General features: G+C 50.1%; 11 protein-coding genes across 11 annotated transcripts; 8 read left to right on the forward strand and 3 right to left on the reverse strand.

Moving 5' to 3' along the window:
- The first annotated feature begins 448 nt into the window (after positions 1-448).
- On the forward strand, positions 449-1,245 carry TrAtP1_006901 (uncharacterized protein). Its single transcript, XM_066113311.1, has 4 exons — positions 449-519; positions 627-965; positions 1,026-1,096; positions 1,163-1,245. The coding sequence occupies exons 2-4, from the start codon at positions 745-747 to the stop codon at positions 1,180-1,182; spliced, it is 312 nt and encodes a 103-aa protein (XP_065969397.1). The 5' UTR covers positions 449-519; positions 627-744; the 3' UTR covers positions 1,183-1,245.
- Positions 1,246-2,019: 774 nt separating this feature from the next.
- On the reverse strand, positions 2,020-2,472 carry TrAtP1_006902 (uncharacterized protein; the record flags this gene model as incomplete). The annotated part of the gene is made up of 1 exon (XM_066113312.1): positions 2,020-2,472. The coding sequence occupies one exon, from the start codon at positions 2,470-2,472 to the stop codon at positions 2,020-2,022; it is 453 nt and encodes a 150-aa protein (XP_065969398.1).
- A 141-nt stretch (positions 2,473-2,613) lies between these two features.
- Positions 2,614-4,467, forward strand: TrAtP1_006903 (uncharacterized protein). Its single transcript, XM_014082288.2, has 2 exons — positions 2,614-3,312; positions 3,377-4,467. The coding sequence occupies exons 1-2, from the start codon at positions 3,073-3,075 to the stop codon at positions 4,202-4,204; spliced, it is 1,068 nt and encodes a 355-aa protein (XP_013937763.2). The 5' UTR covers positions 2,614-3,072; the 3' UTR covers positions 4,205-4,467.
- Positions 4,468-4,610: 143 nt separating this feature from the next.
- On the reverse strand, positions 4,611-4,920 carry TrAtP1_006904 (uncharacterized protein; the record flags this gene model as incomplete). Its single annotated transcript, XM_014082287.2, has 2 exons — positions 4,611-4,801; positions 4,914-4,920. 2 exons carry the CDS (start codon positions 4,918-4,920, stop codon positions 4,611-4,613), a joined length of 198 nt encoding a protein of 65 aa, XP_013937762.2.
- A 28-nt stretch (positions 4,921-4,948) lies between these two features.
- Positions 4,949-5,113, forward strand: TrAtP1_006905 (uncharacterized protein; the record flags this gene model as incomplete). The annotated part of the gene is made up of 1 exon (XM_066113313.1): positions 4,949-5,113. The coding sequence occupies one exon, from the start codon at positions 4,949-4,951 to the stop codon at positions 5,111-5,113; it is 165 nt and encodes a 54-aa protein (XP_065969399.1).
- A 94-nt stretch (positions 5,114-5,207) lies between these two features.
- TrAtP1_006906 (uncharacterized protein) lies at positions 5,208-5,609 on the forward strand (the record flags this gene model as incomplete). Its single annotated transcript, XM_066113314.1, has 1 exon — positions 5,208-5,609. One exon carries the CDS (start codon positions 5,208-5,210, stop codon positions 5,607-5,609), a length of 402 nt encoding a protein of 133 aa, XP_065969400.1.
- Positions 5,610-6,979: 1,370 nt separating this feature from the next.
- TrAtP1_006907 (uncharacterized protein) lies at positions 6,980-7,336 on the forward strand (the record flags this gene model as incomplete). The annotated part of the gene is made up of 1 exon (XM_014082286.2): positions 6,980-7,336. The coding sequence occupies one exon, from the start codon at positions 6,980-6,982 to the stop codon at positions 7,334-7,336; it is 357 nt and encodes a 118-aa protein (XP_013937761.1).
- A 402-nt stretch (positions 7,337-7,738) lies between these two features.
- Positions 7,739-9,551, forward strand: TrAtP1_006908 (uncharacterized protein). The gene is made up of 3 exons (XM_014082285.2): positions 7,739-8,292; positions 8,373-8,824; positions 8,892-9,551. The coding sequence occupies exons 1-3, from the start codon at positions 8,026-8,028 to the stop codon at positions 9,247-9,249; spliced, it is 1,077 nt and encodes a 358-aa protein (XP_013937760.1). The 5' UTR covers positions 7,739-8,025; the 3' UTR covers positions 9,250-9,551.
- A 109-nt stretch (positions 9,552-9,660) lies between these two features.
- Positions 9,661-10,979, reverse strand: TrAtP1_006909 (uncharacterized protein). Its single transcript, XM_014082284.2, has 2 exons — positions 10,511-10,979; positions 9,661-10,435 (listed from the first exon to the last, which is right to left on the reverse strand). Exons 1-2 carry the CDS (start codon positions 10,682-10,684, stop codon positions 9,953-9,955), a joined length of 657 nt encoding a protein of 218 aa, XP_013937759.1. The 5' UTR covers positions 10,685-10,979; the 3' UTR covers positions 9,661-9,952.
- Positions 10,980-13,791: 2,812 nt separating this feature from the next.
- Positions 13,792-17,519, forward strand: TrAtP1_006910 (uncharacterized protein). The gene is made up of 2 exons (XM_014082283.2): positions 13,792-14,688; positions 14,747-17,519. The coding sequence occupies exons 1-2, from the start codon at positions 14,465-14,467 to the stop codon at positions 16,047-16,049; spliced, it is 1,527 nt and encodes a 508-aa protein (XP_013937758.1). The 5' UTR covers positions 13,792-14,464; the 3' UTR covers positions 16,050-17,519.
- A 687-nt stretch (positions 17,520-18,206) lies between these two features.
- On the forward strand, positions 18,207-20,303 carry TrAtP1_006911 (uncharacterized protein). The gene has a single exon (XM_066113315.1). It carries the CDS (start codon positions 18,733-18,735, stop codon positions 20,092-20,094), a length of 1,362 nt encoding a protein of 453 aa, XP_065969401.1. The 5' UTR covers positions 18,207-18,732; the 3' UTR covers positions 20,095-20,303.
- The last annotated feature ends 148 nt before the right edge of the window (positions 20,304-20,451 follow it).

The following is a 20,451-nucleotide window of genomic DNA, read 5'->3' on the forward strand; positions in this document are numbered from 1 at the left end:
GCGAGCAGGTGGTAGAGAGTCAGTGAATCTAGGTACTCATTGAGAATGATGCAGTAAGTGGTAACCATTCCTGACATTGCACTTGGTGGCTTGACAAGATTGAAAGGCAGAAATAACATTCCTGTTCTGCAATAAGAGTCTCAACGTTCAATGTTGCGTGTACTTAAATAGAGGGCTTATAAGTTGACGTACAGCGAAAGAGAAAATACAGGCTTATCGGCGCAGATTTAAAAGACACGGTCTGTACTTGACGAACCACTACAATGATAGCCCATGGTAGCCGAATACATATAACAGGGAGACTCGCCATCATGTAGCTAAAAAGCCACGAGATACAACGTTAAGCCTATGTCCCTCGGAGCCTATTACCCCGTCTTATTCTACAAATTAAGCTTATTCGACAGCAGCTGCTACAATAGGAAGTAAAAGCGGAATCGCTTCCCAGATGCTCCACTTTCCCAGCATTAGCAAAAGACTCATAGCGAAACAAAACTTCTTCGCTCTGGTAGTGTGAAAACAGTTAGTATGATCCTTTTGCTGCTAAATACAAGCGAATAGGGTTATCCAGGAGATATAGGCAGACTAGTACGACTCGAAAACGGATCATTTGCTGAATTTGTATGCAGATACGCCCCCAAAGTTACCGCCAAGCAGTCGCCTGAAAAGATATATAAAGCTGTGGTTCTCTTGCGTTTGGAGACATGCTTTACAGAAAAATATCCAACCTTTTTACCAATAGTTAACATGAAGACTACTGCTACAATCATCTGTCTGGTCCTTCCTCTTTTCACCAGCGCGGCCCCAGGTCTCGAGAAAAGAGAGATGTGCAATGTCTTCAACAACGATGGCCCTGTGCACTGCCGAAGCAGTCCGTCTTTTAGCGCTAAATCGGTTACCACAATCGGTGATGGAGATGCCTGGGACTTTTCTTGTTATAAGTCAGGAGACTGCTATGAAGGAGTTTGGTATGTCTACTTCAAGGCCAATCGCCAAGTCTGATCATTACAGTTATTGACGGTAATTAGCTCCTGGGATTACATCCCGGGATTGAAATGCTATATCAACGGATTCTACACTTCAGATCAATGCAACTCCAGTAATGTTACCTTGCCTTGAGTGTTGTAGATGCAAAGTATACTAACAAGCTGTGTCTCTGTTGCAGAAAATCTGCGCAAGTGTTGATCTGGGTTCATATCCGGGATGTAGCCATATTGAGCAAGAAATGGTGCTGCCAGCTATTACTGCAATCTTTGTGATTATCTGCTGCGTGCAGCGCAATTCGAATTAGGTCATGTTTAGCTATCAGTTACGAAATAAGCATATTCTTGTTCCTACACGACGGCCAATCATGTGTGAAAACCCGTAACTGATACCCAACTTCAGTGAAAGGCAGTGCAAGAATTGCCAAGGATGGTAGTTTTCTCACGGAAGAGGATGCAGCCAACCCAGCTAATAGATGATATGTACATGGTTGATAGGATTATCGTCGTTCATCCAACAGGTAGAGTTACTGTATCTTACGGCCTTTGCCGGGTAGCTTTAGAGTCACTGAGCTACGAGGCACATAGATATGCAAAGATGTCTCCGCGATGTTTGCAATCTGAAAATGACTGCTATGATGCCTCCAAATTCTTGCCGCATAAATATAAGTTCGAGCCCCTCAATACTGAGTTGGGATGTGTAAGATGTGTGCTCCAGTAAAAACGAGTTCTATGCAAAGCACCTAAGCCTGGGTCGGAAATTACGGGGCCGATGCTCCCCCGCGAACTCCGTCTCGGCATCAATGCATTTGTTAATTTAGAACATGTGATGATGCCATTTGAGGAGAGAATCTTCATCTAAGTCGAGGTTATTTGAAGCGAGTACCAGACGCATTACGGGCTATTATCGTTAAGAGTGCCTAGGACTAATATATACAAGTGCGTCTAGTAATGCATCGCATCTACATGAATGAGTTGCTTTTAAAAATAAAATGCATGTACAGGCGATATAAGCTATAACCTGGCTCGCATATCGCTCCTAAACAGCGAGCCTTGGGCTGCAGAAGAGAGCAGTGGGCACACATGGCAGCCGCTGACTCGCTAGTGAAAAGGAGGACTGCTTTGCTGGCAGCCTTTCATGCGTGTTATGTGAGTCTTCAGGCCACCTCTCAAGCCTCAGGGTACAGATTGGAAGGGAGAGAAAAGGAGGCGTGACGCATAAAGGGGAGCCGATGCGGCTGTTGATGCTGGCCATGAGTGCCCAACGGATTTCCTCACGGATATGGCATGCTGTCTTATGCGATTTGCAAATTCCAATGACATGCCAGGTATTGGAGATTCTGCCCCTCTTCTGCATCATCTCAGGCAGTAAGCGAGCGTTTATTGCAGCTGCAGTTTCACAAGTGTGAGCGGGTCCTCTCACGAGGCGGACCTGCAGGGAAGAAGCAGAGAACCAATACGTGCCGATTATGTAGTAGTGGTATATCGCCATTTATTCCCAACGCTTTGGGAGCTGCAACTTACGGCTCCAAGAGCAAGCCTAATCTTTCGAGTAAAGAAATTCGCTCATTGCTTACCATTCTCTCTCTTTGAATTTACTTTTCCCTTTCATTCCCAAGCTCATCGTCAGACAGCAAAAGCTTATCTGACCCCAAAATCTTATCGTCCATGAACCTCGGCTTGTGGCGTCCTCTGCTGACCGAGAAAAAAGACTAACGGGCGCCGAGCCGAGCGAAAGGCCGCCCAGCCAAAGAAACCCCTGCATTCAAAAAGACTCGGTTCCTGGATTTTCGTTCTAATAGATCGCCCTCCCGTTCCTTGTGCATGCGCCATCTGCCCGCATTCCAGCCACGCGCGCAGCACATTCACGCCAGTTGTTGATCGAGACGCGCAGCGAACCGAGAATTGTGTCTGACCTTGTCTGAGACCCTGTCGCGTGTGGAAAAGCTTGTGATACAGCTGCGTTGCTGAGCTTGGCTCCCTGAATCCCGCACCGCTTCTAGGCGCCTCGAGCTCTTCGCGAATCTGCTTCGCGCGGGAAGGGGCAGCAAATCCGCGCCTCGGCTGAGAGACGAATTCATACAAGTCTAGAATGCGCGCAAGGCCAAACGGACGGCCTCACGACCGAGCCATGTCGTCCACCAGGATCGGCGGGTTCGCCATGACGATTCCCATCATCTCGGTGGCCGTCGGATCGATGGGCTACGCCGCCTGGCGCATCAACTGGCCGGCCTTGGTGCAGTCCTTTCTGACGGGACCCGGCCGGACATCGCGGCTGCTGCTGCTCTTCTTCATCATCTTCAACTGGAAGACGCTCCCGTTTGCGTGGACCGTACGTGAATTGCTTTCTTTGTCTGCCTGTCCCTTGAATCACACTGATTTGCTCAACCCAACAGTATCGCATCATATACGCCATGCTCTACCACATGGTCTTCCGCAAATCACCAAAGCTCGGCCCCCGCGCGCTCTTCAAACCCATGATCTCCGAAACCAAAGCCCCTATTCTTGAAATCGACTACAACCTCCACAAATCCAACTCGACATACTTTGCCGACCTCGACATATCACGAACGCACCTCTGTGCCTATCTGCTGCGGCCAGCCATCCGCAGCATGTCCAACAACGCCAAGACAAGACTTGTCAAGGACCCCCGAACCGGCGAGCCTGTCAAGGGCAACTTTGCCATTGCGCTGGGCTCCGTCATGTGCAGCTTCAAGCGCGAAATCTCATCATTCCAGTCCTACGAGCTATGGAGTCGCGTCGCCACCTGGGACCGAAAGTGGCTGTACATCATCACATATTTTATGCCCAAGGGCGCCGCCAGACCAACCGAGTGGTTGGATCCACGATTCCGCCGCGTGAGGACAAGAGACCACAAGGACGCCACCAGTGGCTGGCAGAAGAAGATCCATGCCACAGCCATGAGCAAGTACGTCTTCAAGGTCGGCCGTCTTACTGTTCATCCCGCAACGGTGCTTTCCGACTCAGGCCTGCTGCCTCAACGACCCGGCGGCTGGGTTAGCGGTCCCAATCAAGTTGGCGACGACACTGTCGACGTGAGCGATATCAACCTGGCTGATGATGGCGAGTGGGACTGGCGTCGCATTGAAGCCCAGCGCCGCGAAGGCATGAAGTTGGCAGCTCAGTTCAACGCCCTGGATGGACTTCACGATTCGTTTGACGGTGGCAACTACGGCGCCATTGCCAGATTCGGACCCGGCTAATATCTCGACTACTTTGACCTCAACCTCGAACTTGACCTGCGACTTTTGTTTTACCGCCCCCCCCCCTTTTTCTGCTTTTAATGTTTAGACCTTGATGCATTCTTGTGCCTTTTGGGGATAACTTGAAGGGGAAAAAGATGCCTGATGATATGAAATGACACGATACACTAGACTAGAACTGCTGGTAGGCTGTTACTAGAACTTTGAAATGACAAGATACGTTTTTTGCTTGGCTGCTTATAGATGCTAAGCTTTTTTCTTATAACAGTCGCCCGTCTTGTTGTACAATAACATGTGCTGAGCAAATGCGTGGCTCTTATCCAAAGAGCATCTTTCTCAATCTTATATTCCCTGTCCTATCCTAACCAAGTCCAAAGAAATACCCATGGCGAAACCCCTTTTCGCTTTACAGAACAACCACGGCCACCAATACGCCAACGGCAGCGTATGCGAATCCGAGCTCTCGTGAGAATCGTCCCGCGTCGGACTTGCTAGTCGCTGCTGATGCTGCTCCCGTGGTCGAAGTCGTGTCACTTGTGGTGGTGTTTGCGATGAGACCGGCAGATTCGCAGAGTTGCACGACAGCTCCAGCAGCCTCTGTGTAATGAAGATAATCAACAAGAGTTAGGAACGAATATTTTCAAACAACGAATGGTTACGACGCATTGAGTTACTAAAACCAGAATTCAAAGAGAAGGGGCAACCATACGAGTCATTTCGTCAAGCGTGCAGCCAGCTTTCGCCATGCACGGCGAGACAGTCTTTGTGAGGTCGTTGATCTTGGAGCATCCGCAGGCGAGGTCGCTAACGGCACAGCCATCGTTCGTGACGCCGTCGATGATACAATTGAGCGAGCAAGGGGGGAAGTTTGTCGACGAGGCTGGTGATGTTTGGGGCGGAGGCAGCTGACACAGTCAGGGCTGCTGCGAAGAGGAGGATGAAGAGCTGGAAGAGGGAGGCCATTTCTTGATTTGGGTGGCTTTCAATTGTTGGAACAAAACAAATGGAAAAGGAGGGATTCGACAACCAAAAGAAACGTGAACGGTCTTTGAGAGAAAAGATGTCGACTATTATGGACTCACAGAGCTACTACAACCACGGATGGAAGACACCGAGACCCATACATGTGCCGTACAGTACGAACCAAGGCTCGCGCTTCTCGCTTTCTCCCCCATACTTCCAGCCTGCACCCAATGTCCACGATGCGCGATGTCACCTCACCCCAACACAAACAAGGGGGCACGAACTCGATACTCGTGCTAAGCAGCTCATCCCAAGCCTAAATGGAGGAGATTTCTTAGCTCCAATGGACATGTATATCACAGCCCCTAGTCGAAGTCGACAAAGCAGGCTTAGCCCGCCAACATCTTACTCAACGGCTTCTGCTCTTTTATCCCGCGTATAGGTACAAGTATGCACGCATTTTAACCGCAGCAAGGAAGAAGGGGAAAAAAGACAAACCGAACCGGGGAATGGGAGTTGGTGAAACTCGCTACCTGATTCGGGGGCTGGGCACCAGGAACAGGAGTCTGGTTGGACGGTGATGGTGGGACTGGCTACTGCTTGGGCTAGCTGGGGGTTTTAATCGCAAGTTCAGTTGAGGGGGACAAGGGCACCCGTGTATGTACTACGATTTGAGTGTAGGTCGCATGTGGCGTTTTTTCTTTGTGAAAGCTGGAAGGATTCTGCTTGGAGGGTGGGAAAGAGAGGCGATTCGCTGCAAGATTTTTCGAACGGTAGGGGGTGTTTTGAATGTTGAGGTGCTTGGGTTGGCTAAATATCAGCGTCGTATCATGTGTTGCCGAATGTGAAATGAAGGAAGAGAAGAAGCTGTTGGCCGGCTGGATTCATGATTCATTCGCTCGTTCACAGAGGGCGTGCTACCCAATGAATTCGCGTACTTATCCCATTTGCTAATACCACAACAACAGTAGTACACTACCCTCGTCATGACGAGTTAATCAAACCAGGAGGGGAATAAACGGACTTTGTAGTCTGGCAAAAGCTGACCCGATCTGCAGCGTGTAGCCTCTTCCGGCAAGCTTCTGGCCGCCTCCTGTCACACTTAGCTGCTGCTCTAGTCAGGGCCAACGGCGCCAAGTTATGTAATTTCTTCAGTGCCAGTAGCGTCGGGTGAGTTTGGGGTTTGATCTCTGCTTCGTTCTTCTTTGGCGGCCGTTGTTGCACTGTTGGTTGGACTGCCTGCTAGCGTTGCAGAATTTGGCAGGGGGGGCTTCCTTCTGCTCTGAGCTGGGGATAATACGCGTGTTTATACGAAGTAAATCATACGGAGCAATACAGAGCTGACACGAGTTGATTCGATTTCCCTTCAGCGAGCTGAGCTCCAGGGTGTCGAGCTGGTACGCCCGCTATAGCACTTCAACGACCAGGGCATGGGAAGAATAGACCAGACCGGGGTAAACTGATTTTGGTGCTTTCAGTGCGGAGATCGGTGCCGACGGCATCGTTCCGGGTTCACTGTGCCATTGAAGCAAGCTTGTATGCGTTCTACGCCTATCGATTACGAGTTTGCCGGGTATAGTATGCAGGGAGTAAGTAAAGCATCCAGAAACTACAGACTCTAAGCCACTTGGCCGAGCTGTAGTGATCAGATGAATAAACTATATAATCTATGATGCAAAACCCATCAAATGGATAATATCTTATACAAGATGTTAATTTCCCAGAAGCTCATCAGTTGACATGAAAATATTTTTATCCACAACGGCAAGGTTTTCTTGACTCGGTGCTTGACTCTATATTGGTCATCATCATATGAAGCTTCTGGCCATCTCCCACCATCAGGGCATCCCAAAAGAAAGAAAAAAACTTCCAACGAAGTTTCAGAGTGTTAAAAAGATGGAATACCGTCATGGTAGAGACGGGGTCCCCCTTCGCATCAAGAATGGGCCCCATCGAGTAACCAAGCTTGCGCCAGGCAATCGCATAACTATCGACCTCGACAACAAATCCTCTGCACCCGATACCACAGCCGGCAGACATGACAACGTCCACCTGCCATCCATCTCCATTCAGCGTCGCCACCCCAATCCCGCAGCCTTCCAGCACGGACTCATATCTTCATCCATAGGGGCCAGAGACGCAAGATTAGGGTTTGACAGTGCCTCGTGAGAAACGGATTTAGCAGCAGGCAGGGCAGATGCGGCAGCTGGGCCAAGGCGCGGAGGTCAGCCGCAGTGCTTCTATGGCGGCGCGTTTCCGCATGCTCCAAAAAGGAGACGTCCGGGGACTTTCTCCCAAAGCTGTGTTTGGAAGAGATGCTGCAGAGCAGAATCTCCGTGTGTAAGCTTCGAATGGCGATTTGTTGAGCGAAGGGGGGATGAAGAGAAGAAGAAGAAAGGAAAGAAAAGTCAGTAGCTGCTCGAAGCTATGAATTTTTTTCTAGTAAATTTTAGTGGAGCCCCAACAGTGGGATTTATGCATCAATGCGCATTTATGCATTTATCAAGTTTCTGCTGCAGCCTGCGAGGCGCACCAGCCAATCCGAACGTCGCGTTGAGAAATGCTGGGTCGCTGCCTTCGTGCCTAGAAGTCAACTTGTGTTATAAATTCTGCAAACGCGACGACGCCGCCGAGGGGATATTTGGCGACGAGCGTCCACCATCGCCTGGGGCTGGTTCTGTGTACGATTCTCCTGCTCTCTGCTTCTGCGACGACAAGGCGAGCAGAGACGGCAAAAAATACACACGAGACGGACCTCGCGCTGCAACGCGCCAGGACGTCAATTCCGTCTGGGAACAAAGCTCTAAACAGCTTGGAATCGATCGAAATACCATTCCCAATATAACCCATCCGCCAACATGTCTGGTCTCTTCGGCTCTGCCGCTGCCAGCGCCGCTGCTTCGACCACGGTGGGCGACCTGAAGCAGGACGTGGCCCTCAACGATCCCCCTTCCGACAGCATCTCCGACCTTTCCTTCTCTCCAGCCCCCAACGGACCCGACTTTCTCGCCGTATCAAGTTGGGACAACAAGGTCCGCATCTACGAAATTGCTCAAAACGGCCAGAGCCAGGGTCGTCACGCGTTTGAGCATAGCCAGCCCGTCCTGGGTTGCGATTTTTCAAAGGTAAGCGAGCGCCAGAGAGCTGAAGAAGGTAGTCGATTGGACTATGAAAGATTAACAAGATGTCTTTGAAAATGAATTAGGATGGAACAAAAGTTGCCTCTGCTGGCGCGGACAAGAACGTCAAAGTCTGCGACCTGGCATCTCAGCAAGATGTTGTTGTGGGCACACACGACCAGCCTGTACGAAGCGTGCGTTGGTTCGATAGCGGCAGCGGCACAATGGTTGTGTCTGGATCTTGGGACAAGACTGTGAAATACTGGGATCTCCGGCAACAGCAGCCCGCGGCTACTCTGGCCTGCCAAGAGCGCGTGTACACCATGGATGTGCAGCAGAATCTGCTGGTCGTCGGCACGGCTGATCGCTACATCAATGTCGTCGACCTCAAAAACCCAACCAAGTTCTACAAGACGCTGCAGAGCCCACTGAAGTGGCAGACCAGGGTTGTTAGCTGCTTCCCCGACTCAAGTGGTTTTGCTATTGGCAGTATCGAGGGTCGCTGTGCCATTCAGTATGTGGAGGAGAAGGACTCTACGTAAGTTGTCACAACGTTCTACACGACGAATATCCAGGGTAATTAAGCTAACCTATTGCTCGAACAGATCCAACTTCTCATTCAAGTGCCATCGCGATCCGGTCCAAAACAACGTGGTCAACGTGCATGCCGTCAACGACATTTCGTTCCACCCCGTCCACGGCACCTTTAGCACCGCTGGATCAGATGGCACGTTCCACTTCTGGGACAAGGATGCCAAGCACCGCCTCAAGGGCTATCCCAACGTGGGTGGTAGCATCACCTCGACAAAGTTCAACAGGACGGGAAGCATCTTTGCCTATGCCATCTGCTACGACTGGAGCAAGGGCTTCCAGCACAACACTCAAAACTACCCAATCAAGGTCATGCTGCATCCCGTTAACAACGATGAATGCAAGCCCAGACCATCAGCCAAGAAGAGGTAAAGCGAGAGGGGAAAGAAGACGAGATAGGCGGTGTATAATAATGGATATATTCATGCGGAGAAGAGAACGTGGGGCGGGGGAGTTTGCCGATCGATCCAGGCGGTGGAGAAAAAGATGAATGAGAGACGAAGAGAATTTGATCAGAAGGAGCGACAATACCTTTCCACGACGCCATTTTTTGATGTGCGAAAGATGTTATATATAGGCACCATTGCTCCGTAGTCTAGATTGAGGAAGTTAGCATATTGGTGTCGGGGCATTGGGCCTCGAAATCACAAGTTTTGTCCAAAATACGACGTTGTTTTTTTGTTACCACTTGAATGATACACTTGATACTTAGTTTGATATTGACGGGTAGTAATTGTATGTTTATTGCATTCATTGTACAGAGTTGGAACGTGCATGTGTAGTAAGCAGAAGAATTTGAAGTTTTTTGATTAAAATTTGCTATATATGTCTCGGTTTCATAACGAGAGTAAATCCCTTGATCACCTTGATCAAGCCCTTTTGTGGGGAAAGTACAGAGCGAACGGCCTGCCTGCCTGCCATCATATATCGCCCATGATATGGAGTTGTGTCCATGAAGCAACCGCTTACACTAATAAAAACAAGAAAAACAAAGATTTCGCATGAAAACAAAAGCAGAAAATGCCCACCATGTATATATAGTCATACATGTTTCAGAGAAGAAGAAAAAGGCCTGCTAATGGGATTTGGGAATGGCTTGATTTGAGCCAAAGACATCCTCAACCATGCCCTTCCACAGATCCCGGATCATGCCCTGGCTCTCTTCCGACGCGGCAGGGGAAGCAGGCGCCTCATGCACAAACTTGAGCTCAACAGTGTCCAAAACGCCACTCAATGAAGAGAGCGGTGTGGCGGGGACGACGTTGTCCGGGTTAACCGCGACGATGGACGAGCTGGGGATGGAAACCGGCAGATCGGCTTCAGGCGCGGGGTGGGCGGCGCCGTAGTTATCGGGCAACAGAGGCATGCGAGGGAGGGCATCTGCGAAGGAAGAAGTAGGGTTGAAGCTGCTAAACGCCGGGAGGACGGTGGCGTCAAGGTGGGCAGCGGGAGTTGAGGAGGATGCGACGCTGGAGAAGGTCTGCATCAGAGGCTTGGAGCGGTTGGCGATGGAGGGCTGGGGAATAGGGCGGTGGGTGGTGGTGAGAGATCGAGAGGACTGCAGATTTGATTTTGTTAGCATCTGGCTTTGATGGATTGGTTATGGTTATTCAGAAGAGCTGGGAAAACATACCTCGGACATCTCGATGGGGGTTCTGCGACCGCGCAGGAGCTCTGCGTACTTTGGCATCAGCACGGCGCCGGCATTGTAAGCCGAGGCGTCGAGGAGCGGCTTGGCGGCACGAGCTGCGGTCGTGGAGCTCAGGGCGCGGGTGAGCTTGACGGCGGGGGCAGTAACACGAGACATTGTTTGTGTGTGTTGTTGATGGAACGAGGAAAAATCAAGTTGTGAGACGCTGAAAGCTGAGAGAGAGCTTGTGTGGTGTGCAAATGGGCTTGCTGGGCAGATTCAAGATGGAGAGATGAAGTAGCCGAGAGGAAACGCAAGTTGTCGCAAAAACAGGACAGATGGGCCTCTTCTTTTTGCAATGCGGGAAGAAAAAGGAGAGAGAGTAGAAGATCGAAAGCAGAGGAGGAGTAGCTTTTTGGCGAGAGGGGAGAGGAAGCGACGCAAGCAGCTATTACTTATACTACGGACAGCTGCCAGCCAAAGCCAAAAAAAACAGGCGGTGCACGACTGGATACTTGGATCTGTGGATTGGGATTCTTTTTAGGCTAGAAGGTGGCCGGGCCAGTCCCCGTCACCGCAACAAGAATTACACTTTTCGCCTTATGGGGTCATGGCCTCGATTCCCCGTTTCGAGCATCCCAGACTCGGTGCTTGCTTGCTGTATGTACATGCGGTTACCAAGGCCGTAGTGTGGTTCGGCAGTGCTTTTAAGCGGAGCCGGGTGCCCATTGCAAACTCATGGGAATGTACTTGCATGTTCAGTCTTCCTCAACAAAGTCGGGGCCAGAAGAGAAACATGCCAATGCCAGCTGGGACCCTTTCGTTTACGAATACGCACCCGCTGTGCCGGGTACCGGTTGGGCGATTCCCGGGGGACCCTGCGGGCGGGGTGGGGGTGATTTGGCGATAGCAGGGTACGGCCGGTTTGGGTGGTGTTTCGGTGAGCGGCGGAGGTAGAGGAGCATCTTTTGGGGGCCTGGAAAGGAGGGGCTGCGACTTGCTCGAAAGCTGTTGAGGATACAAAGATGGCACGAGCTACGCCCAGGGGCAGCGGAAGAGCTCCAGCTCCCTTTTTAGCACCGGCTTTTAGTGGCCATGGCACTGCCTCCCCTGGCTGGCTGGATCCTGCCGGTGCTGTGAATCATGGCCGTTTTGATTGATTGATCTGGATCAGTTTTCTCACCGATGTTCGGACCAACAAGACTGAACTGAATCCAGCAATGTTCCCGCCATTCTAATTTCATTCTTTCCATCTGCCAGTCTCAGCGAATGTTGCCGGCGGCGAATTACTGGTTGCAGCACTCTCTATCTTCTTCCTACATGTAGGCACCAACCTCTAGCCAGCTCACCTTCCTAATCACCGCCACACCCTCATCATGTGCAGCCATGCATGAACGGAACCACAACTGCCCGCCGTACCCGGAGACAAGACTGCATTCTCCATGTACACGCATGTGCGCAGTAACCGGAGCAGTGACAGGTTGCACCTTATCCGCAGGATCTGTGACGACTTCCGCTCGGTGTGTGCGTGCCGTTTCGTGGCGTGTGAATGCGTAATGGAAACTGCAGATTCGTGCAGATTCGTGGTGTGATGCAGCCAATATGGGGGCGGTTCTTCGCTCTTTTATCTCTTGGCTGATCTGGGCCGATGGATCATTCGACGAGGGGAACGATATGCCGACACGGAGTTTCAATGCTTCTGGAGACTCCCTCTCTGATCTTGTGCCTCTTGTTTTTTTACCGTCTCCAACAATATCATTGTGTACATCCATCGAGAGAGTAGCTGCTAGCCCCTATACCGGGGAATACGACCCCTAGGCACGCGGTCAGTAAAAGAACACCCGGCTCTGCTCCCAGTCCTTCCCAGAAACCAGCTCGCTGGGCCAGAATCTACGCTGGCAGAAGGCATCACGCAGGCACTACAGGGCGCTTGGACCGCCGGCACATCTCCGAGATTCCGTCGTTGGATCAATATCTGACAGCTCCGCAAGGCCATTGATTGCTAGCGTCTGTTTTGTCTTGCTTCGATTCGTGGTTTTTGTTAGATGATTGCCTGCGTGCTTATCTGCTTGTTTTCCTGTATAGAGGTAGTAGTCGCAGTAAGCTTCTGCCTTGTTTAATTGCAGCGTTATCAAAGTAGGATTCTCACCGCTTCAGTCAAGCACACAGCGACAAACGGCGAAATACACGGCTGTATTTCGCCTTGGCTCTTATGCCCAGATCTTGGAAAGAGGTATAGATTTCAGTCGCAAAACTACCTACTATTTCTAGCAGTAAGGGGGTCGTCATTCAGGCAGCCAGCTAATCCCTACAAGCGGCTACTGCTAATACCTAGCAATTGCAGTTGTACGAGTCGTCCATTGCTGTTCATCCGAGTACGAAACAACAACATACTCCATAGAAGAAACTAGAATGGCCCTAGAAGCAGAAGCAATGCAAAAGGCCAGGTACGGAGTCTCCGTACTGCAAGGTAAGCAGTTAAGCGAGTGCGATGGAATGAGATCGTGTACCTTGTAGGTCCATGGTATAGCGCTATGCGATGCTTACTACAATCCCTGAAGCCATCATCAAATTGATCTGTGCTCTCGTTCAGTCCCTGCCAGTATCCTTGCCAGGGCACGGCTGAGAGAGCCCACGTGGGCATTGTCATCTGTGAGTTGGATTGCTACTGCAAAGCATTCGACAGCCGCACATTCGAGATTTCCGAGGCCAGATTGCTTTCCTATTCTTCAATACTGGCAGCGAGCCATTGGCGAAACTTTGTTTCTGCTCCCAATAGCAGAGTCCATGGTCTTGCAATGACGCGTGGCTCCTCTCGTACCTGAATCGTAAATGGTGCCCAACACCAGCCTCGATAATGTCTCACATGATCTAATATCGATGATTGAAGAAACATTTTTAGTCATGTCGTCCATTTTATCCTCATGCTAAAGTGGCGATACTACTAATAGAGCCTTCCCCACATCAGTAACAAAAGAGTCTCGTGAGCTTTGTTGCCACAGTACATCTCCCCCCGCATTATCACGAGATGCAACGCCCGAGCTTTATAAGCTTTTGACAATGCATTATGCCTGCTGTCTAATTAGATTGGTACCTTGAATAGGAGTTGTGACGAATAGCTTCCTTCTGCGTTGTCATGGCTACTTGCCGCCTTTTAGTGCGTGAAAGCAGATGCTGCTTGCAAATCCTTGTAAAATCTGGAATTGGATCACCTTACAATTGTAATTGGCCTTTAGACATACAAATCTACATAAACCCGTCTTCTTTCCAGACGAATGCGTACTCTTGTCCCCAAATAATTTCCCCGTGAGATGTCTATATTTGGATAGTCTTGGACCTTGCATTGGCTGGTGGAGCATGCTTGATACATGTATGCATCGAGCAATTCCCATGTCCATTTCTAGATCCTTTGCCTTGTAAGAACCATGTTTTGGGGCTTCATTACTGTCGTAAGGAGGCCTCTAGTTCTCGAACATCTTTTTGTCATCGTAGGCCATCAACTACCCCATGAAGTTCCAATTCATTCAGTTCTATTATCCTTCTTTTACCTTTTTTTCTTTCTACCAAGAAAATCAGTCGTCGTCTTCGTCTGCGTCCTAATTGTCTTCTTTCCAATCGAAACTGCGCCCACTGGATTAAATGCAGTCATCCAGGAACTTGTGAATACTATACCCGTCACCTCCACCGGCGTCTTTCATGTCAATTTCAAATGTTTAGTGAAGATTTACGGCAGCGTAAACGCAGTGAACAATTGACAAGACTTTGGCCCCAGTAAAATTTGAAAAGCATGCTGCGGTAATTAACATGGTCGATAATCAATCTTATCAGATTCTACGATATCGGTAGGTCCGCTCTTTTTTTACGTCACCCCACATTAAAGACTCAACTACAACGACATCGGCCGCCAACAATTGTCCCTCCCACATTCACTCATTCGCCCCGTGAGAGACTTGCAAAATGCTGTCTGCTGCTGCTGTGGCCTTGAGGGCCGGTGCCCGTCCGTCTGCTTCCAGGGCTCTCTCTCAATCCCTCGCACGCGCATCTGCACCGGCGTCGATCCAATGCCTCAACCGCGGATTCTCGACCAGTCACGCCCTCGCTAGAGATTCCTATCTTCCTGCCGACAGGACCCGTGAGATTGTGGCCCAGACTGTTAGCAGCATTGGCAGCAAGCGCGAGGGGTAGGTCGATGCCACATGATACAGAGTGCCCGATGAGATGGGACTAATTTGCGACAAGGCAGCAGTACCTCAAGCTCTTCACCACCGTCTCCTCCCAGAAGTTTGCCGTCATCAAGGTTGGAGGCGCAATTCTTCGCGATCACCTCGACGACCTCTGCAGAAGTCTGCTGTTCTTATACGAGCTCGGCCTATACCCGGTCGTGGTTCATGGCGGAGGCCCGCAGCTGAATGAGCTGCTGGAGGCTGCGGGAGTGGAACCTCAATTCGAAGAGGGAATCAGAGTAACGGATGCGAAGACGCTTGGCATTGCGCGAAAGCTCTTTCTAGAAGAGAATCTGCGACTAATCGATCGCCTCGACTCCCTCGGCGTAGCGACACGCTCTATACAAGGCGCTTTCGGCGCAACCTATCTCGATAAGGAAAAGTGGCAGTATGTCGGTAAGATTACCGAGGTTAGGAAGCAAGCCATCGAGAGCAGTATCTCAGCCGGATACGTGCCTATCCTTACTTCAATGGCCGAAGGAGATGACGGTAGTCTGCTCAACGTCAATGCAGATGTTGCGGCTGCTGAACTTGCCCGTGCTCTCAAGCCCTTGAAGGTTGTTTATCTGTCTGAAAAGGGAGGCCTTTTCAATGGTGAAGGCAAGAAAATCTCACATATCAATCTTGACGAAGAGTTCGACTACCTAATGGCCCAGCCCTGGTGCCGTTATGGTACCCGTCTCAAGATCAAGGAGATTAAGGAGCTGCTTGACGACCTTCCTCGCAGCTCTAGTGTGGCGATTATCCACCCTAGCGATCTCCAGAAAGAGCTTTTTACAGACTCGGGTGCTGGTACACTTATGCGCCGCGGCGATAAAATCCAAAAGGCCACCTCGATTAGTGAATTTGAAGACATTGGAAAGCTAAAGGCCACCTTGATCAGTAACTACAAGGGGCTTGACACTGAGGCCACTGTTGATCGATTTGTTGATATGCTAAAGGAGAAAAAGTTCACTGCCTATTACGATGACACCATGCAGTGCCTGGCTGTTGTCTTGCCCAAGGATGAGAACCGAGCTGTGGCTAGGCTTGCTGCTCTCACCACCACCAAGGCCGGCTGGCTCAGTAATGTTATGGAGAATATCTTTACTGCTATCAAAAAGGATCACCCTACGCTGGTTTGGACTGTCAGCGAGGAGGATGAGAACCTGACCTGGTTCTTTGAAAAGGCTGACGGAAGCTTCTCCAAAGATGGCAGCGCCCTCTTCTATTATGGCTGCGACTTACGCTCCAAGGATCTTGTCTCCATATACGACGACTTTGTGGCCAATGGACGAGCTGTGCTCGGCAACGCCAACCTGGAAACATTCCTTGGCTAGGTGCTAGTTTGGGGGGATCAGGGTACAGACTCCTGGCTCGAAATAATGGACGCTGTCAGAAATAAACAATATCAAATCTGGGAAGTTGGTGGATATAGAGAGTCACGTCGATCAGTTGATCTGGCGTGGCCCAACAATTTATACTTTCGAGCTTTCATAGCTGAATCAAAAGGAATTGCTCGTCCTAATTTTGTTCGATGATGTCGTCCATGGCTTTTAGTATCTTTGTCTATCGGACTTGGACAATGTGGTCGAAACTACCGGTTAGGCTCTCATCCGTTTGCATGACCAGGGGCTGCATGGCAAGGCTATCAACATCAATACAAGCCCTTGTGCCTTGAAGGACGCGTCTGACAGGGGTTCTGCGCGGACGAGGATAACTAAATCTCAGCAACACACTGCCTATTCCCAGTGAATCTCATGTCTCGACCTCCATGTTGATATTGGATATATCCTTTTAAAGAATTACTAGCTGCGAAAAGCACAATCATTGTTGAGAATCTGTTACTGGAAGTCATCTTTACATTGCCAGGCAGCCTCGGATGCCTATTCCTAGTTATCCTCCTCTTGGCCACCATCTAATCCTCTTCAACATTAGCAGAGCTGCTTTAGTACATGTAGTCTCCTGCTTCCGTCGCGGCTCTTTTCCGTCTCCTCGTCGACGACTCTGATAAAACTCCATGGCAGTATAGATTACAAAACAGTAAGCTATGATACGCTCTTGACAAGCCATCATGTAATACACATCATCCAGCAGATACGCAACTCAGCAATCACCCATCAAAACCGCCAGGCAATCTGCCGTGGAAGCCAATGGAAGGCCGCCCACGGCACCATCGGCATCCTCACCGGTAGAGCATAGACGCTGTGTAACCCCAAAAGCTCCGCTCCTCATTTCCTCAGAGGCACGAGACCAAAGGACGCATGTACACACTACATGTATGCCGCGTCCAGACTACAGCAGAAGAGCTTCTCCACGCTCGGGATTTGCAGAGCCTGATTTTCGTCTCCGCTCTTACTCCTCTTCTAGGCAACACGGTGAGTTTTTCCAATCAAACGACGTAAACGCCTACACTTTCACTGCATGCATGCAAAAAGGGGGCCGTCGCTGTGGCTGTAGCAAACAAATTACAAATAGGCAGAACGGTAAGGGTAGGAAGAAAAAAAAGAAACGAACACTGCAAACAAATGCAAAGGTCGGTAGGGCTAGACCGAGAATAACCCAGGCTTTTCTACCGTAAGCTAATGCAGGTGCTGCAAGACAATCACCTTGTTCCCTGTCGTCGAGAAGCTTGTGAAGGCGCTATACGGAGTTTACCTTTTGAGCTACTTTGATGCCCGATGCCAGCAATTATAATTTCTCTCACTGTGTCTATGACATAGACTTGTATATGAATTTGAGACATCTCATTATCGTTACAATCTCAAATAAATAAATTGCATTCTATATTGCTATGAAAGCCAAGAATATGGCTCCCGAGCCGCCGATGAAGCCCCGAGCCTGATTTTGCTTCTTTTCAGCCCATCCTCCCTTGCATTTTACGGGTGCCACAGCATCCAATCAAAGAATTGGGGAGCCATGGTAAAAATTAACGCTAATTTATACTACTGCGGCTGCTGCTGCATAGTCAAGGGCCAGTGGGCGGCAACCCATAATTGAAGCTATCCTTGGCAGCCTGACCGGATCCGAGACATTGTGCCGTGTAGTACTAGATCATTGAGAATCAAGCTATCGCTAGGAACATTGAAAGTGATGGGGATGAAGTAATTTGAGAGTTCTCATGTCAGATTTTTATCTCCGTATGGTAGATTGGGTTTGGAGATCTCATAAATCGGTCACATTGATAGGTGAGATGCGATTCGAACTCGAAAAAACATCACCGGGGCATACAAGATGATCTAATGCACAACGTACAGCATTGCTCCTCCAGCTGCCATGCAGCTTGACAGCCGTTTGTTTGCTTTTTGACAGGCGCAAGGATGGGGTCCGGTGCTTCATAGCCACTTACTCAGACCAAACGCCGTCTGACAATCAAGTGGCCAGGAAGAAATGATCCCTGCCACCTGGACTGGCTTTCGAAAATGAGGTGCAAGTGATTGCCATCTCACACCGGACGCACAGATGACTGAATAACTGACTTAGTAATATTGCTCTGGCGGGTGTATGTTGTTGACACTGCCTTGGCCGATACGTGACTTGCAATTGTTTGCATCAAAACACACTTCATAAAAGGACGCTTCAAATACGAATACCTCGCTTAGATCGTGCTCCTTTTTTATTGTTTATTCGTCTTTGCTTGGTATCAATCACGCTGCGCTATACCGTCAGACCATCACCACTCTTCCAACGAAATATCCAAGAAATGGCTTCTAGGTTTTACAATTATCAAGCTGCCATAGTCGCAGAGCGATTCCACTCCATTAATCATATCGGATGTGGACCTCACGGAAATGTATACAGGGCTCATGACAAGAAGATGGATTCGATCGTCGTCGTCAAGAGGCTAGAGATGGCCTCGATTGTCCAGGAAGAAACGCTGAAGCGAGAGATTCTCGACATCAAGAAGATCAGACACGTACGTCTGGCAGCAAAAACAACTGCCTAGTTCTCCCCCACGCCTACTCTGCTAACTGTAAGCAGCGCAACATTATCCCCATCTACTACGCCCTCATCCGTCCGGGGATGGTGCTGCTCATCACGCCCATCAGAGAATACAACCTCCCCGCCCTCACCCCCATGCCCTACGACTTGAAGGACAAAACTTCCAACTTCTACAGCCTGACGATCCAGATGCTCTCCGCGCTCACGTACCTCCAAGAAGAGGGCATCTGCCACCGAAACATCAAGCCCACCAACATCCTCGTGCAGCCCACGCAGAAAGGTTACGGCTTCTACCTCACAGACTTTGCCCTCAGCTATCCCCAGAGAAGCTGCGTCGACTTTCTCTTCACTGCGCCAGAGACGCGCACAGACATCTACCCCATCACCTGCAAGCAAGACGTCTGGTCGCTCTTTGTGACTCTTTCTGTCGCCTGCGGACGGATTACGGAGCTTGATATCAACCGCAGGAGTCCTCTGGAGATTGTCCAGAATCTCGTGGACACGGGCTTCTTGATGCCCGAGCTGGAGGACATGTCGCGGTATAATCCCACCCAGAGAGCCTCTGCCTCGGTCATGTTCCACCGGCTGAGGCCGAAAGAGAAGCTCAACTATTACGGCGGCGTGGACTACCCTGATGTCAGCACCGAGTATTTCGGTTTATACGGAAGTGGCCGATTGGAGACTGAGCCGATGGTGTTTATCGGACCCAACGCAGATCTCGGCGGGCTCGATGGACCTTTGGGATTATCGCCAACGAGCGTCGTCCAAAGACCTCCTGCGTCTGTACCTTTGGCACAGCCCCTTCCAGTCAATTCCTTTGATCTAGGAGTGCATGATCACCAACCCACACCTTTCCCAGCCCAGATTCGAGAGACTACTACTTCTTCACCCCAAAGTGAATATCCCCAGTCGCCACCAGAAGTGCCTCAGCAGGACGAGCAGTTCCACCCTGAGCCGCGGATCAAGCGCGAGGAGCAGCTGGAATGGTTCGAATTTGGGGCTCCCGACTATCAAGAGCAAGTGGAGCGACTCGAGCATGAAAGAGGACAGCTGGAACTCAACCTACGCCCCTATCGCGGCATGGACAGAAGCTGCACTACTCCTCGCCCGTACGATGGCCCTGCTGACGACAATGGCCCTCTCCCACCGCTGAGAAGCGTCGTCCCGGTACCTCGCAGCGCAGATGACCCCTTCAACAGCGAGCTCTACCCTCGTTATTCTGCGTTTCTGCGGCTGAGAGCTCAGAGACGTCTTTCGTCAGCTTCATCAGGAGCAACGGGAAGCTGGGACACATTCGAGGCTGGACCTGTACACAACGGCAATCCCACTGTCCATTTCAACGGTGTTGGCTTCATGGTCCAGCCGCAAGGGTTGGCGTATGTGCGGCCGTATCCCATGCCGTGTGATAGGCCGACTGAGGCTTCGCAGGCAACTGAGTCTTGATGACTGACTTCATCCGTTTAGAATTTGTTCTAAAATATTGTGCATGAGGGAAAAGCGTATCTGAGTTGTTGAAGACTGCATTACAAGATTTAGTTTACTTTTTTCCATTTGCTATCGTCATGTTTTCTCTTTCCTTTTTCTACTTATTATCACATCAATCGACATTTCGTTTCTTCATCTCCTCTTCTCCTGTCTTATTTCTCTTCTCTATTGAAGCACTACTCTAGAAACCAGTCTCCTAGTCAATATACTCCCCCCTCTTCGTACCAAACACAGATGCCATCCCCACTCCATGCCTGTCAGCAGCTTTTAGCGCATCCATAGCCTCACCTCTAGCGGCTGTGTACAGTAGTTTCG

This window comes from Trichoderma atroviride, chromosome 3, assembly GCF_020647795.1.
Source record: "Trichoderma atroviride chromosome 3, complete sequence".
Classification (NCBI taxonomy): Eukaryota; Fungi; Ascomycota; class Sordariomycetes; order Hypocreales; family Hypocreaceae; genus Trichoderma; species Trichoderma atroviride.